Source organism: Rhinolophus ferrumequinum, chromosome 9 (assembly GCF_004115265.2).
Source record: "Rhinolophus ferrumequinum isolate MPI-CBG mRhiFer1 chromosome 9, mRhiFer1_v1.p, whole genome shotgun sequence".
Lineage (NCBI taxonomy): Eukaryota > Metazoa > Chordata > Mammalia > Chiroptera > Rhinolophidae > Rhinolophus > Rhinolophus ferrumequinum.
In genome coordinates, this window is record NC_046292.1 from 57,074,514 (window position 1) to 57,092,925 (window position 18,412).

Consider the following 18,412-nt stretch of genomic DNA (forward strand, 5'->3'; position numbering starts at 1 on the left):
GCAACCGTACAATAAAGAATTGCCAAGACCTGATAAGATTCTCCTCTGGCTGCTGCTTTTCCTACCTTAACTAACAACTGGTACTCTTCAAGCCTAAAGCACAAATTGAATAAATAGCTTCAAGGCTGGCAATGTTGGACAGTGTTTGGAATTTTTTGTTTTTCCTTGGAAGGCTAAATCCCGTGTGTTTCTTGCATTTCCCCAAACACATTGCATTGATAGTCACTGTTGCAGCAATCATTTTAACTTTCTTAATATTAACCATGGAAGGATGTCTTGTAAGTTAAAAATAGTTCCTGTTGTATCATCAGTCCAGCAATGGATTAGTGAAGATTAAAAAAGGATTGTAATGCCTTTTTTGGCCTTGAGAAAGCTTTTATTATGCCTATGGTTCAGTTGGCCTGCTGATCATTTCCATCTTAATGTAATCTTTAACATTACACTGCTACAGGTGAGGTGTCACGTAATATATTAAGACAACTATTCTCACTGAGCAATTTTACAAGAAATATGTTTTTAGCTAAATTAGACATTTAACAAATGCCATTTGTAATTCAACGCGGGGGTGGGGGTGGAAGAATGGGGGCAGCCTCTTTTAAACAGGCTGTCGGTGTGAATTTCCCAACATAAATAACTTTTTAAATTTTTAATCAAAGTTCTCAATGTGAAATTGTGTACTGTCAGTGCAATAGACCAACCCAAGGAGAGCATCAAAGGCCTTAAGAGTCTTATAAAATAAGTAGTAAGCAGTTTTATCTCTAGGAGCCAGAAATTTTTCATTAATATTAGGAAGAATCTACAGGTACAGTTAATCATGTGGATATGATATGCTGGACGTTTTTATACTTTAAAAATCATTTAGATGAAGACTAAGAACCTCAAAGTTCTGATAACAATATAAACTAATATCTAAAACAGATACTGAATTAAATAATTTAGGTGAAAATTATGATATAACGATTACATGAGAATAACTGGATTTAAAAAGTTAAGAGGGAAGAGAATATTAGAAAGCTTACAATTGGAAAACTAAATAACAAATATTTTTCAGAAATTTTATTTTGTGACAGATTTCTTCATGCTATGAACATAAATGCAAAATCTATAAATAAGGCTATTGAAATTTAGGTCGTTGACTTGTTTTTACCAAGGTCATAAAACAGAAAATTTAGTTTTTGAATTTTCAAATGGGTATCGTGTTCAGCATCGGGTTGGGTTCTCGTGTCTCTCTCTCTCTCTCTCTCTCTCTCTCTCTCTCTCTCTCTCTCTCTCTCTCCCCCCCCCCCCTTTCTCTCTCTTATTATTTGTAACTTCATAAAAGATAAATAAGCCCTCGGCCCAAGAGGTGAGTACACTGGCATGGTTAACTCTCGCCCCAGAAATTCCACTAGGCTGAAAAGAATATTATTTGGGGGCGGGAAAGAGCGATACAGAGGTCTTTAGGACCCAGCAGGCGGCGGCAGGCGGCAGTTGTGTAGATTGCTGAGCGACTAAGAGGGTCCGGTTCAGTTTTAATTCTGTCTCTAATCTCTGCAACAGCGGCGCTTCCTGGGTCCCGCGGCTCCCTTGCCCACTCAGCTGCGAGTGGCCGCCAGGCTAATATCAGAGCCTCCCGTGCCCCATCAACCACCATGGAAACCCTCCAAGAAAAAGTGGCTCCGTACGCGTGTGCCTAAGGATTCCGCACAAAAGAGGTGCCCAAAATGAAGACCCTGATGGTGAGTCATTTGTTGTAACTCCTCTGGGCAGAGGCGAGAACCCCCAGGCGCAGCGTCCCTGGGGCGCTCGGGAGAGCTCCCAGGGCGCCTAACCCTGCGCCGTGCGGTCGCCTGTTACAAAGGGATAACTTTCCACCTGCTCCGCGTCTCCTCCCTGTTCCCCGGTTCTGCCTGGCTAGGAATCCCAGAGCCGGGATGGGAATTCGGGTTGCCTCTTGGATCTCCAGCAGGAGGTCCGAGGAGACAGCAGAAAGCTGTAGAAGCGGAGGACGGGGTGGGAGCATTGCTGAGAGGATAGTGGATGCCTAAAAGCAACCGCCTGGCAAAAACTAAGAGGGCGAGGAGGGGGGACCTTTTCAGACTTTCTTGGTTTCCTTGTTGGATTTCAAACTTGTAAGGATCGTGGAGGTAAAGCCCCACGGGTCCCAAAGGACAGAGTGTAAGGGCTAGAGATTCCAGCACCCGAGTTGAGGAGAGGGCCCCCTCCTCAAAGGGAGAGCCCACCCCTCTTCGCGTCTCCCGAGCGCTCTCCCTCCGGTAGCCCGGCGCGGTGCACCACCTGCCCTCTGCCGAAAGATCTGGGAGGTAGCGTTGGCCGAGAGCAGCTACGCGCCGGGAGCATCCCCTGCCGTACGCACGGGGACGGTGCCGCCTTTGCCCAGGCTGCGCACGGCGGGTCTTGGACCCGGACCACTCGCCGCAGGACCCCCCCCCCACACACACACACACCCCTGCCTGTCTGACGGTCTTGCCGGTGTCCCCACCGGGCGCGCTCCTCCGGGTTCGGCTCTCAGCGGCTCTCCTCTGCTCTCTCCCGCCCGCCCGCAGCGCCATGGTCTGGCAGTGTGTTTAGCGCTCACCACCATGTGCACCAGCTTGTTGCTCTTGTACAGCAGCCTCAGCAGCCAGAAGGAGCGTCCCCCGCAGCAGCAGCAGCCGCAGCACCAGCACCAGCAGCAGGCGACCGGCAGCGCGCAGCCATCTGCGGAGAGCAGCTCCGCGTCGCGCCCCGGGGCCCCCGTAGGACCGCGGCCGCTGGACGGATATCTTGGCGTGGCGGACCACAAGGTGACAGCTGGCTCGCCAACCCGCACGCTACCCAGCCTGGGGATCCCGCACAGCTGAACCTGTCCCCTTCCCGGGACTGTGAGGCACCGTGAGTAGGTGCCATTCGGAGGCTGGAAGGGGGAGTGGACCTGCTGAGGGGGTGGGATCGTTCCTATTTGGTATGAATTCCTATTTGGAAAAGGATGCAAAGTTTTTCTGGGAATGGAGATGGGATGAGTGGACCCCAAAGCTTAATTCCCTAACAGGAACGGGCCCTGGTACTAAAACACTCTGATCCCTAAAATTGCAGCTGCGGGTGGGTGCTGGGTTCCCTTGGGTTTGGCCACAAAGTCGCACCCTTGTGGGACGAGACTCGGGATGGCGCGAATACTAGCCCGAGCGTTCCTCGGACCGCGGACCCAGGGGTGAGTAGCAGCCAGTCCGCGGCCGCTGCTCAGGCTCAAATGTTACCCTTTGATCTGTGCTTGGGATTTCTCTGGGCAGAATTGCCACAGCCCTGGGGAGCGGTGCCCAGGCAAGCGAGGAAGGCTTGAGGCACAAACTCATCTTCCATTGGCTTGAAACTTATCGCTGAGAGCCTGTTTTCCTGTGTCTTCCGGGAAGCCTCTGCATGGCTTGGCTAGTAATTAATAAGATGAATTTTTAAAAATTGAGCTTCCTTTCCCTGGAATAATGAATCTGGTTTCAGTGTGTGGAGCCGCTCGGAGAGAATCCTAATCAAGTTTCCTTGTTCTGAAAAGATATTTTAATACAGTTTAAATGTATTCCCCATTATTTGAAGCCTCTATATATTTTTATTAAAACGCAGTTCAACTCTGTCTGCTCTATAAAGTCAGAGGATTTCTAAAAACCACCAAACTATTCTGCTTTTCTTATTACTAGATTTTATGGTTGTGAACCAAAGTAATATTTAGCAAGTGCTCCTTTTTGTGGGAAAAGATTGCTCTTACTCTGAATGAACAAGTCAAACTTTCTTTTAAAGAGGCAATCAAAATATTTCCACTCAATTTGTACAATGCGTAATGCTAAGGGTTTTGGAGGGTACAAAAGAATTTAAGGCAGAACACAGCCTTTAGGGATCTTGGAATACCTGTGGGGGGAAAAACATATCATGAAATGTAAATTAATGGATAGATAGATAGACCGACCGATAGATGAACAGACAGATAGGTATAAATGTATAGAAAATGCAAGACACAAACAGTACTGTTGGGGAGAGATGAGCAAGGTCACTGTCCTGGAAGTATCAAGGGAAGTTTCTTTGAAAAGGTCACCATGCACAGGGAAGAATTCAGAGAAGCAGAAAGGAGGGAGAGATTTCATTAGGAAGTTGATTTCAGGGAAAGGGACTGGTGGTAGACTAAAAGTCAAAAGTAGAAAGGGCCATCAGTTTTGCAATTACTGCTTCACTTTTCTAAGTTGTTGATTGATTACATACTTTCTATCTGCATGTGTGAGCAACTGGTAAGAGCTGGAGTTCTAGGAAAGTTTAGGCAGTGGCCTCTGTGGATGGATGTGGTGTTTATGTGTAACTGGTATATGACGGATATATTGAACTCAGTGGATTTTCATGGCTATTGTTTAGGGGAAATGGCTACCTAGCCCTTGTGAATCTTTGATTAATAGGGATGTCAAAAGGTAAATTTGCTGAAAGCTTCATGGGCCTTTGGGAAGATAATCCTAGTAATACTTTCCTGCTTGTGCTTTCTTGCTGGACAGACACCAGCTAAGAATATTGATAGCCTAAGGCAAAACATGATGCCCTCATGTTTGTTTTCACTGTTTATTCACAGAAATATGCAGGATTCCATTTTCAGTGTATCAGAGCCTTATTTAATTGAAATGAAGAACAGCTCTTTTTTGGAAGGAATGTTCAAAGTCTACATGAGAAAGTGAGATAATCTAGTAAAAGGGTTGTATAAACTGAAGTGTTATATGAATGATAAGTACGTGTAAATGTCCTTGGAATAGTTATCAGAGAGAATTATAAATGTGACCAGGAAAATTTTTACAGATAATTAATACCAATGAAATTCTTTCATAGAAAACCAATAGCTCACAAAATTCCCTACCCAAAGGGTTCAACAGGGGTTACACCACTGCAAGCAAAGGAACAAATACAAATCTTAAAATCTACTCCTTCTCTCTGGGCATGATCCCACTTGTCCCATTGAACTAAATGTAAACTTCTGTTCAAAATGCAATCACTGACTCCGTTACTGTTACTATTTAGCTGCCTAGAAATTAGGCAAGGTTCCATTTCTGATGTCTATCTGAAAGTGCATGTGCAAAATGTTTGTGTCCTCTTCAAAAGGTGCTGTTTAATCAGGTAAATTTGGGATCTTCCTATAGTCTTGCTTAGGCAGAAATTTGTTAGAATAGTGCTAGGATTTTTTTTTTTTTCAATTAACATCCGGAAGGGTAAAAAATGAAAGCTTTTCTATTCTTGTTATGTTGCCAAATGATTCTCTGATTGCTTTTTTTGTTTGTTTGTTTTTTTCACTCTCATATCAGGCCTTAGAAAAACTATAGGATGTGCTGAATATGATGACCACCAAGCCATATGCTGCTGCATATTGAATCAGAATTCCAACAGACTTTGATTTGCCGTTGATTTACAGAATCTAGAGAGCATTATAGGAAAATGTTCTCATCTCCATGGTCAGAGGTCCCAAAGTCAGATAAATATGTAGTGTTTCTGTTCAGTTATGTGATAGGATTAACATTTTTAACTCCAAGATTAAATTCAATGGGTGATTTTAAACCCCAGCACCTGAATTTCACAAATTACAGCCTGTCTGCAATGATAGTCTTGTCTCATATAGCTGCAGACTAAATTACTGTTGAGATTAAATCACTGTGTGCCTTTGTTGAAAGACATGCTTCAAGTCAAGTCAGTGACGAGCAATATGTGTTGAAGCTTAAAATATCACTTTCCATGGTCATATTGCCTACTTCCTCTCTCATAGACAATGTGTGCTGGAATTGTAATTCCAGTAGGAGGAAGTGAAGGCTACTTGGAGTTTTATGTAATAATGAAGGCATTTCATTTTAGATTCTTTCTCTTCATTCCCAACCTCTTCCCCCCAGACCTTTCCCTATAAATGTGTTCATTTCCATCTTGTTACACGTCTACCATTATAGCTACTATATCTGTATTTTGCCATAACTTTCCTGGTTCCTGTTTTTGCAAGCCGTTGATTTCTAACCCAGTCGGCCAGACACAAGCAAAGAAGCCAATTTCCAAGGCTTTGGGAACCATCTGCATTTAAAACTGCAACATAATATATAACCAAACTGAAGCACACACATACACTCTATCAAGCAACCCTCAGAGGAAAGCTCCAAGTCTCCCAGCAGACTGGAAGGGGTGCATGGAACACCATTCTAGTTCCAGTCCGGATCTGGTCTGGGTAGATAAAGTCATTTGCCATCTGGTGGACTCTGTAAAATGAAACTGAGTCGATTTTCATTTCCAGTGGACAGGATCTCTTATCACAGAAGGCCCACTTGTCACCTACACTGCCCTTTTCTGAGATGGCTTATGAAGGAGCAGTGATCAATGGGGTCTAAAGCTGAGCTGCTATCTCCTCGCTTCAGTAGTAGCCCCCAGAAATGGATTTTACACATACCTGTAACATGCTGTCCTTGCTACTTTCCTCCTTTAAGCCCTCAGTTATTCAGGCAAAACAAAACTTCTTAGAGGTAATAGTACTATTACTATTAATTGGTAGATGTCCAGCTGGAGTGATAAGACAAATCAATGCAAGAGTTGAAAATAATTGAAAACCAGGGGGGAAAAAAGCACATGCCATGTAACTTAGTTTGAAATTATAAGTATTCTTCCTTTAGAAAAGCATATAAATTTTCAAATACAAGTTTACATCATTTATTAGACCTTATTTATGTCATTTGAGTCATCCAATAAATTATAAATAATTTGGATCTCAAACAATTTCAAAGTGAGCTAATTGTCAGTACTCAGGTATTTTAAAATATAATCTGCCAGTGACAATGAAACCTTGTTATCACAAAGCATCAACCAAAAGGAATCATGAAATGAACTATTTTTCATGGGTGAGGAGTTGCAATAATGTGTTCCTTTAACATTTATTAAAATACATAACCTTTTTTAATTCTGTGAGAGCCAGAAATATTCATCCAGCTTCCCACAGGAAGAATCCCAAGATACTTTCATGCCAAAGCCCAGACCATACCAGCTGGATGAGTCTGACCTGGCTTGCTTTCAAGTTCCAGGCATTCTGATCTTCTTGCTGATCCTTGAATACTCATTCTGCTTCAGGACCTTTACACTTGCTGTTCCCTCTCCCTGAAAAGCTCTCGCCCTAGAACATTCACATGATTTGTTTCTTCTGGTCATTGAGTCCTTAGGTTAGATGTCATATTCTGGCGTCGCCCTCCTCAACAGTTATTCTCTACTATATCAGCCTGTTTTGTTTTCCCTATAATACTTAATATCTGAAATAGTCTTAAAATTTACTTGTCTATTGTCTGCTCTCCCTCCCAGTAGAATCTAAGCACTGTGATAGCAAAGCATTTGTACATCTTGTTGCACAGTTTAACCCCAGGCCCTAGATCAGTATTTGGCACTTAGTGGGCACACAGTAGGAATTTATTGAAGGAAAGAAGAAAGTAGGGAGTGGGGTTGGGGAGGAGGGTGCCAAGAAGGATAGAGCTACCTCACTTTATGTCAAGTCCTTTCTCTATAGGAAACATCAGTGTAGTCCCAAGACCCTGGTATATATCATCTTTCCTAAATTTGATTTAATAACAATAATAATAATGGGGAAGGAAGAGGAAAAAATTATTTAAAACATAAAACTCTTAGGGAATGAAGTTTGGGAATTTACATTTCAACATGCTTCTTTATGATTCTTGTGCACATTAAATTTTGAAAATCATCATTTGAAACATTTTTAATCATCGTAACGTGTAGTCCTGTAGCTAACTTGTTTCTGGGTTTTTGAACTAATCATAGCCCTTAGTAAATATTCATTAAAGGCCTAATAGTTGCAAAATTAGGTATTTGGGATGAAGAACACAGGCCCTTCCTTCAAAGAAACTTTGATCGAATTGAAAAGAGAAGACAAAGAAGGAAGAAAGGTTAAATAATAAAGCCAGTTCTGAATAATAATATGAAACCAGGAATCAATAAATCAAGGCACTGACACTAAAAAGGAGGCAATTTCTGTGATCTTTCTCAACTATAAAATGAGTTCAATACTATTATTAGAAGTTATAAAACTTTCAGACTAAAATTCCGTTACTTATTAGCCCTTTTTAATGCATATGTGTTTGTATATATATTATACAGTATATGACATCCTATGAATAATTTGTAAACAACTTGGATATCAAAGCAACTTTGCAACTTCAAAGTGGATTGATGTTAAATCAAATTATTCAACCTCTTTATGATTTTTCTTTGGCATTCGATAGGCTCTCCTGGGCTCTTGAAGGGAGCTATAACCCTCTTATCCTGTTCAATTGTGTTTGTAACATATGGTGACTCTATTTTCCAAACCAAATCTCATACTTGTGGCATGATGAATTTGAATATAATTGTGTTGGCTATGAGACAGAATATTTGCAATCAGATCTCTCCTGGAACAATGACACCTGTTTTCGAGGGGACTTTTTATAACCTCTAGGGTCTCGTGGCAGCACAGCATAATGCCTGTCCTGTGAACACTGGAATAAAGGGAGATTAAAGATGAGAAAAGACTGAAAAATTAAAACCCATTATTAATCAACAAATCATTCTGAAAACCTCCTATACACCTTTTATATACTCTTTGAGTAAGTTAGTTGTGAAGGCTCTTTTGAAAGCAAAGGAATGATTATATCTTAAATAATAATATTGTCATTACTCATGCCTTGGGAACCTGATTCAAGAGAAGAATCAGCATGGGAGTCTGTAAATTTATGATCAAATGATTAATAAAACTTGGGGGTGGGGACATTTATGAGATGTACTCAGATTATTCTCCACATGCTCTTTTAGTCTTAAACTCTGTCTGGGCCTGGGACAAATAAATATTTTTATTGCTTGCTCTGTTCAATATGGTTTCCCAAATAAAAATCACAGGCATGTATTTTCTCAGTTTAGACAACATGTCCACAGGGAAACCTTTCCTGACTTGTAGCCCAGGTTAGATCTGAGCTGTATATTTTTGTCTTCATAGCCAGGATCCCATGATAATACTTACTCTGGTTTATTGTTATTTCTTGTCTAAAATTGTCTGCTTTCCCCGCTTGACAATCAGCTCTTGGAGGCTGGGGATATTTTTTTTCTCTTTTTTGTCATTGTAGTGTCAGCGTTTAATATAATGGATCTTCAATAAATTCTTGTTGAATAAATGAGTATATCTATACAAAGATCTTAAATTTCTTCTAAAGAAGAGTTTCTGACCATTTGGAGTTCCTGAAAAGGAATAGCTACATATCATAAAGAACTATTTCTCCTGCCACAATTTACAGTTCTGTAACTGTTTCATTTCTACGTTCTTATACTTATCAGATCTCTTAAAACATGCTCAGAATTTTAAAGCTAAAAGGAAAACAAAAATTATCAAAAGGCATGCACGGGTGGTCGTGTGATTTGCCCAAAGTCTTGGGTTAGTGGCAGAGCTGGGGCTAAAATGTGGGTCTCTGATGTGAATATCATTGCCATAAGGGAAATTCAGTGCCAGTATATTCTAAGAAGTGACTCGACATTATTTGGACAGAATTTATTAAAATGAAAAACCTAGGACTACCCAGTTATTGGGAAGAAATAAATATTTAAACACCTTATTATTCTGAAATGAATATGAGACTGTGCCTCTGGATAGTTAAGAAGCCCTTCCACCAGTCACTGACTTAGCAATGGATATTCTAAAGGCTGCATGAAATGTCTGGTACCCATGTGAATGGAACAATTTGCAAATCGGAATGAATCTTGCCTTTAAAAAGTAAACCAAGCCAAAAGAAGACTGTCATGTTCAATTATTTGTAGAAAATGTCATGACCAGACCACTCATTTAGCGGAATTCTCCACAGTGGGAAAGAAAACATCATAAGGAGACTTAGTTAACCCAGGATTGGAAGAACTGCCCTTCTGCCAGTAACGATTGACTCCTCCTGAATTCTGAGATGTACTACTTTGTCAGATAGGATTACTTTCGGCAAATAAGAAACCATTTTACCTATGGTAGGGAAGTCACCTTGACAGTTGTCGCACAGAATGAAAAGGAAAATTTTTTATTACATATTTTTTTAATGGCTAAGAAGATCTCTGTAGTGATCCTGGGAACCTCTCAGGCTCTGAGGGTACTCTCTGACAGACTGAAATGCAGAGTTAAAACATTTTTTTACAAGGAAGCATATTCTGGAAATTAATTGCACATATGGGACCTCTCTGCTGACTGAACTCCATTTTTGCGTTTCTAATTTACAGATCTGCTCATGTTCCTTCCAGGCCTCCAATGGCTTCCCATTGCCTAGAGGATCAAGTTCAGACTCCATAGGAAGGCTCCCAAAGTCCCACAGCGTCTGTCTGGCCTGCTTCTCCAACCTAACCTCTCACAGCTCCCCTCTGCGTAGGCTCCACACACCCTGGGAACATATCTTGCTCTTTTACACTTACCTCCATTAAGCAATGCCCTTTCTCCTTTTATCTACTAGCTAGAGAACTAATCATTCATTAAGATCTAGCTCAAGCATCTCCTTTCTAAAGTTTTCCCAGATGCAGCCCCTATGCAGCATAGATCCCACATGCTAGCCGTGTATCAGTTAGTCAATCACATATTGACTGAGTACCTACTATAATACGGTATGTGTTAGACACAAAGGAGAAAATGAGAGGAAAGACCTAGTCCCTACCCACAGGAAAATCACACTGGAGAAAATACATGTTACAGTTACTATACCTTTATAAGTGCTAAAATATTCTCTGTGTCTTACACATGCCTCTAATCATACAATATTGTGATTATTTGTCCATATGCTTGTCTCCCCGACTACACTGTACTTTCCTGAGGCTGGGAACATAACTTACACACCCTGGTACCTCCAGAACTTAAAACTATATCTTATACATGTCAAAACTCAATAAATCTTTGTTGAATGTTGGGTGGGCAGAGTCCTGTTGTAATTATATATAATAGGAAGAGAATTGAACAAGTCTGGCTAACAGACTTTCTAAACATAGCAACGACACAAATGATAAGAACAGGAGAACTTCATGTATGTGACATACGCATCTTTAATTTCTGGTTCCCCTTTAAATACAGAGTAACATTTGCCAACCTCTCCAGAGTAGTGGACCAGGTGTTGAGATATAGGAATCCCCATATTTGAGGACAGTATGGTGTCATGGGAGGCAGGGAACCATGCTCAAGGTTTTTACTGGTGAGTTTTTGCCAGTCATGCTACTCGACCTGAGTTAACCTGTAGAAAAGGAGCTTAAACTAGATTCATTCATTCCCTCATTTAACAAGTAATATTCTGTGTCAACCATGTATTTGCCATTGTATTCCAGGCCTTGGAGGCAACAATGAATAGAGTGTGATCCCTGATTCCCAAAACTTACATCTATGAAATAGGCAGATAAAACACATAAAATTACAGTGCAGGATTAGATAGAAATATTTACATGCTACGGAGATTGGGTTTTATCCTGGAAGCTTTGGGGAAGTCTTTAAAGAGTAAATTAGAGGAAGGACTCCATCAGATGTGTAGTTCAGTGGATCGTTGTGGCTTCTGTGTGGCAGGTCAGAGCAGCCCCTCGTTATAGGAAGAGGGACCGGTTGGCAGACTGTTGATTGAGAAGTGATGCTGGTGGCCAGAGGATAAGTGACCTAACGTTTCCCACCCAATGTGTTGGCGCAGATAGTCTGGATGCAGCTCGCAAGCAGCAGAAGGTTTGTGGCTCAAGATTGCCTCTCAGTAGTTAACGAAGAGAGTTTGAGGAGGAACCCAGATGGCAGTCCAACTTTGTCTAATTTTGAACCTCACTGTGCATCTTAATACCACATACTGACGAGCAAAATAATGGAGTTATGGTTAAGGCTGAAGCAAGCTGTTGGTGGAGACTCTAGTTATGGCAGGAATTAAACCCGCCACCTGAAGCAGAGCCAGTGAGTGGGATGTGAAATGAATGTGTTGGAAGAGACTATTATGTAACAGTTCTACGGGGGGAGACTTTATTCTAGAACAACCTTGTTAAAGGAGACTTTGTTGCATAATAAATCTTACCAGGTATAGATCTGTTGGAAGTATGGGGTGGAGAGTGGTTTCCTCTCCTTTCATTCCCCAAAGTTACAGAGAGAACAGTTATCATTCTTTTAAATCACTTAAGTTTGTTCACTTCTAAGAAAAGTTCCTGTTTCTCTTGTATCAAAAGGAAACTGGCCACAAAGTAATGTGAAATTTTAACGTGAATTTATCAAGAGACAGTCTGATTTCTGATTCATGTATTTGATTGGGAGCAAAAAAATATATATCTGAATGAACTCTGGTTTTATGAGGCCCATATTTGGGGTTACTTGGCAATGTCACACCCTCGAGGCTGCTTTGCTGTCAGGGATTTCCAAGTTGTCTCGAATTACCAGAAGTGATATCTGCTTCCACTCTGTACTGCAAATCGTAAAACTGGTTCATTTCATTTTTATTCCGCTAGTTTCAAGTTTTGAACAAAGTGCAAGAAATGATAACATTCTGCTTGTATTCCAGAACATGGGAAAGGGAAAGGGGACTGTAGGAATTTGTATGTGTTCCCCACCACCGATGCACAGGCCAGACTGGAGGAAGCTTTGCCTTGATGCTCTAGCTGTCACTAATCCCTTGGAGAATTATGCCATTACTCTTACTAATGACTCTGCGTGGTTTTTGGCTCAGTTTGAAATGTGATGGGTTTTTAATCCCAGAGCTCAGAAATAAACGTCAGAGAAAGCTGTTGTAGAGAATAGGATATCCCAACTAAATCAGCCTGCAGTGGTGAAATGTAAAGATGAAATAATTGGACCCTAGATGAAGAATAAGGACCAGAGTGAGATATAACATCCGTTGCTCCTTCCTTGTTATCAGAGGAGGTACCTGGCCATGCCGACATGAAATGCTGACTGGGTTCTAGAAAGCCAAGTAAGGGTGGCGTATCATGAACTGTGAAGTATCAACAAAGGAGTCAGTTATTTGACATTATTACATTTAGATGTAACTTGAGGTGTTGTTTGACAACAGAACAGGACATCAAGGAACAAAGGAATCACTTAGTCAAAAATAAGTTCTTTTTTTTTTTTTTTTCCTGGAATGAGCACCATACTGCTCCTGGAAGATGAATAGGCTCAGGGCTCAGGTGATCCAGGTAGTTATGAATCTCCGTACTGCCTGATATGCCAAGTAAAGGACCGTTCTTTTTTTTGTTTTTTTTTTATTAGTTTCAGGTGCACAAGACAAAGTAGTACTTAGACGTTTATCCTTATATCCCTCACAGTTTGTGAACCCCCCTCCCCCATCCATTATCCCTCTGACATCACACAGAGCCATTACATTTCCACTGTCTCTGTTCCTAATGCTGTACTCCGCTTCTTGTAAGTTTATACATACATATATACATACATATATATATAATTATAGTTGACATTCATTATTGTTCAGCTTCAGCTTCAGGTGTACAGTGCAGTGATCAGACCTCCCTGAGGAGGTCTCCCAAATGGGACAAGGGTAGGACCATTCTTAATGGGCCCAAGGAGCAGCCTGATGGTGTCTCAGCCTTCAGCAGCTTTGAAGTATGGGAAAGGGCCAGACCTTACTTTATGTATCTTCCAGGGTGTTCTGCCAACCTATGAATGCCAAAACTCAGTATTATTTTATGCAAACTATGCCTGTCGACTATATTTGAGATCATGGAATCCCTTTATCTGGAAAAAATTTCCTCCGCATTAGCCTCCCTATACCATGTTGAAAAAGAGAAGGGAGCAGAGAGAGCTAGGGTGCTCTTTCTGAAAACAAACTTAACTCCTATGCAGTTGTAAATGCGTAGTAGTGATCTCAAAATGGCACAAGGTAGAACAAAAAATAAATAATTATTCATAAACCTACTACCCAAATAGAATTACTGCTGATAATTTAATGTATTTCCTTACAGATTTTTTCATACATAACAGGTGTGTGTCTGTGTGATATTTCAATGTACTTCCTTCCCGTTTTTTTATTCATATATGTTGACTCTGCGGGGTCCACGTGTATATTGTTTTATCAATCAGATGTGATCTGTGGTATAAAGACATGAGCAATACGGTTAGATACTCAGTGAGGGACCTATAGTCCAATTAGAGTTGGAAAAAATAGGAAATGTGTCTTGATAACTATGCTGAACTCCCCACTTATTCATCCTGAAGATGCATACTAACCACATCCCTCCACTAGCTTAAAAATGCCTTTCTTTCTCTATTTACAACCCTCCAGCGCTTTTTAATTGTGACTGTTAAAATTGTGTGCTTCCATCCCTACCTTTCATTCCCCTGCTGTTTGCTCAGCTACAGAATGTATTCCAGGATTTATTAGTTTTTTTAAAAAAATCATTCCTAATTGTCCCCTAATCCTTCTTGTCACTTTGCTCTAAATTTCTTCCAACACATCGGTAGCTGCTTTGGGGGCGTCGCTGGCGGCTTCCACGGCACAGTTGGAGATGGTCTCTATCTTCATAGTCACTGAGCTGTCCCTTTCCACATATATGCCTCACATCTGCCTTTATTTTCCGGGCTTCCACTCTGTGATTTAATTCCCTGTCCATATATACCGTGTTTCCCCGAATATAAGACCAGGTCTTATATTAAGTTTTGCTCCAAAAGACGCATGAGGGCTTCTCTTCAGGGGATGTCATCCTGAAAAACCATGCTAGGGCTTATTTTCCTGTTAGGTCTTATTTTTCGGGGAAACACAGTAGTACAGGTTTACTTTGACATAACTGTCTTTCCAAAAAAGAAATTTTAAATAATTGTCACCTTCTTAACTAGCATCATTCTCTGCATTTCTTGTTCATCTTGTTTTATAAAACATTTTATCTTCTTTTAACCTACAACTTACTGAATTCTATGACCATTCTTCTCAACTTTTCTTTTTCTATTGCTACTCAATGATGTTTCTGAGCTACTCTTTATTTCTTACATTTTTCAAATATGTGCTAGCTGTTACTTCTTGATTTTTGGCATAATCTCAGAACTGCCGTTATTCTTCCAGTCCACGAGTAGAATAATTCTGTCATTAGAGACATCAGGGCCTGCCTCTCCCATGACGGCCAACTGGCAGAGGGTATATTTTATATATCTCGGGTGGCAGCTTCCAAGTAAAGGAATGAGTCTGAGAACACAAGGTCTTTGCCAACAAGCTCTTTATCAAATCAGTCCTTTGTTTTGCCACCTGAGCTCTCTTCTTTATTATCCTCCAACTTGAAGCATCGCTGAATCCTTTCCATCCATTGTTTAAAATGTTTTTATTGTGGTGACACATGCGTAACATAAAATTTGACATTTTAAGTATACAATTCAGTGCATTAACAATATTCACAGTGTTGTCAACCATCACCACCATTTATATCCAAAATTTTTCATCACCCCAAACAGAGACTCAATAACCACTAAGTAATAACTCCCAAATCCCTCCAGCGCCTGGTAATGTCTATTACACTTTCTGTCTCTATGAATTTGCCTATTCTCGATAGTTCATGTAAGTGGAGTCATTCAGTAGTTTTCATTTTATGTTCAATTTGTTTCACAATGTTTTCAAGGTTTACCCGTGTTTTGGAATGTATCAGGAGTTTGTTCCTTTTTTGGTTGAGAAATAGTCTGTTGTATGGATTTTGTTTGTCCACTCATATTTTAATGGACACTTGCATAGTTTCCACTTTCTGGCCATTGGGAATAATACAGTGATAAAGATTGGCGTTCTCATTCATTTTTTGAAGTACTACCCTCCTTTATCCCTTCTTTTCCATCCCCATGACAGCACCTGAGTTTTTAGCTCCCTCACCTCAAGTCTGTGCATGCCACCCTACCCCTAGCTGTTCCCACTTCCATGCAAAAAATAAAAATAAAAGTGAAAAATAAAAAAGGAGACAAGAAGCCATTAATTGCACTAATTATATTTCTTTGCTTAAAACTAAACATTTTGAAAAATAGGAGAGGGAAAATGTTCCCATAATCTACTGCTTTGATGTAAATAATGATATAATTTTGATTTACTTCTGCCAAATGTTTGCATGGCAGTCTTTATTTTTTTAAAACCTAAATGTAAGCGTGTTGTGTTTTCAAAAAAAAGTGATATGGTTTTAAGTCTGTTTGGTTTCCATTTTGCTAATATAAAAATAGCCATTAAGATTTTCTTTAGGATTTGCCTTTTATATCTTTTTCCATCCTATAATTTTCAGTCTTTCAGTGTACTTACCTCTGATGTATGTCCAGGCCTGCCTCTAACATTTGCTATGTCTGAGACAAGAGTACAAATGAAGGCCCACAAACATCCCAACTGCTTTAATCAATAATTATGTCTTCATTTAGGAAAGACTTTCACATTTCAAAGATTTCATTTGATCTATGACAGTTACGGATGTGATCAAAATAATATTCTTGGTCATTTTATTGTCTGGTCAATAATTAAATCATTCAATTAAAAAGTGTAATATTGTGCTTGAAAATTTTACTGTGGCTAATGCTTGACAGAAGTCTACCCACTTGAATTATCTCCAGTTTTTAAAAAAATATAAGCAGACTACCTCTTTGAAGATTTTCTATTTATTTTTTCAGCTCCCCTCGGCCCCCAGGTTCCTTTTCATATGTTCTAATTTGTCACAATCTAAAATTCTTCTCGTTCTACTCACTTTTAGCCATACACAGTCTGAAGCAGTGACCAGCTCTACCTTAACAGTAGCACAGCCCACAGATCTCCATGGCATTTGAACACAGTAGCCTTTTGTTTCAAGGACAGAGGACGAGGAATGTGGGGAAGCACTTTTTCTGGGGCCTGGATGGTGTTAGACACAAGAATGGATGGTGACAATAATGACTGATGTTGTGACAGAATGACGGAGGTACTCTTATGGTCTTCAGCGTAATTTGTGTGTTGTTGGTGATATGTTGTGCCCTTTAAGCCGTGCTTCTCAAACATTAATGTGCATATGGGTCACCTAAAGATCTTACTAAAATGCAGATCCTGACTCTTTAGGACTGAGTTGGGGTCTGAGAATCTGCATTTCTAACAGGCACGTTGTGATGCAGCTGCTACAGTCCAGGAACTATAGTTTGAGTGGCATGACTCTGAGGCATAAGGCCCAGGTCAGGGGGCTTCTCATCTGACATTATAGGTAATAATGTGTTTGTCCAAATGAATAGCATATAACTGGAATTTATTTTCAATCTAAACTTCCAATTGTTGTCTTTTAAGTGTTAAGTTTAGTTCATTTATATTTATTGTGATTTTTGCTATACATTACTGATATATTGGAGGGTTTTATGTTTGTTTGTTTTTCTCATTTAAACATTGGCTTTGTACTTATCTCTTATGCTATGCTTTTTCCCCCCACTCCTTTTCCCCCTTCTCTGGATTGGTGTAGTTTTGTGAAGTTTTTGGTTTTTTGTTTTCTTCCTTTCTTTCTTTTTTTTTTGGTCACCCTTTTTCCATTTTTTTAACCTATACTGGCATGGAAATTATACTCTTGATTTCTATTCTTTTAATATCATTCTTGAATTTTTAACATGCATACACTTACCAAAGTCTTAAGTTCATTAATATCTTTACCCTCCTTCTAGATAATTCAAGGTCCTTAGAATACCTTAACTCCAGTCAACCCTAACACTAATTTTAAATGATTCCTCTATTGAAGTATTTTAGTTATTTTTTTAAAAAAAGACCAACAAATTGGATATTAGCATTATTATTGTTGTTTCAGATAGTCGATGTTTATATAGATTTACCTGCATATTACCAATTCCTTTGCTCATCATTCCTTCTTATAACTTTGATTTCCATTATTATTCTTCCTGAAATAAATTTTTTAGTTCTGCTGATGAAGTTTTGTTGGTGGTAAACACAGTTTCAGTTTACCTGAAAATATCTTTATTTTGTCTACATTCTTGAAAGAGAATACCATTCAAGATCACCAATTATTTTCTTTCTCAATATTTTGAAGACTTAATTCTTGTGTTTTCTCCTTCTCGTTGTTGATACTGAGCTGTTTGGCATCAGGCAAATTGTCACTACTTTTTAGTTAATCTAAACCATTATCTCTTTAAATACATTGTCTTTCCCTTATTCTATCTCTTCATCATGTTTTATTATTTGTCTAACTGCTGCGTTCTGGGTAGTTTCTTCTGATTTTTCAGTTTGCTAATTCTCTATTCATCTATGTCTAATAAGTTACTTAATTCATTCACCAAGTATTTTTTCCCAAGTCATTTTTAGATGTTTTTCCCCAAATTGTTCTGATCTTTTATTATATTATAGGGTCTTCTTCCTTACACACATTTCATTTCTGTATCTGATAACTCCAGTATCTTAAAACATTGGAGGTCTAAGTACGGTGGGAGAGGGGGTTCTGATTTTATTCAAAGCAACTTATTCATTTATGT

The 18,412-nt window shown here is 39.7% G+C and overlaps 1 protein-coding gene across 2 annotated transcripts in view; it reads left to right on the forward strand.

The window, feature by feature from the left end:
* Positions 1–1,465: 1,465 nt before the first annotated feature.
* ST6GALNAC5 (ST6 N-acetylgalactosaminide alpha-2,6-sialyltransferase 5) overlaps positions 1,466–18,412 on the forward strand; it is a 152,711-nt gene continuing 135,764 nt past the window's right edge. For both annotated transcript variants that reach the window (XM_033113249.1, XM_033113248.1), the window contains exons 1-2: positions 1,466–1,718; positions 2,547–2,786. In XM_033113249.1, coding sequence (XP_032969140.1) covers positions 1,704–1,718; positions 2,547–2,786 — 255 coding nt within the window. In that variant the 5' untranslated portion in view covers positions 1,466–1,703. The remainder of the gene's footprint in view (positions 1,719–2,546; positions 2,787–18,412) is intronic.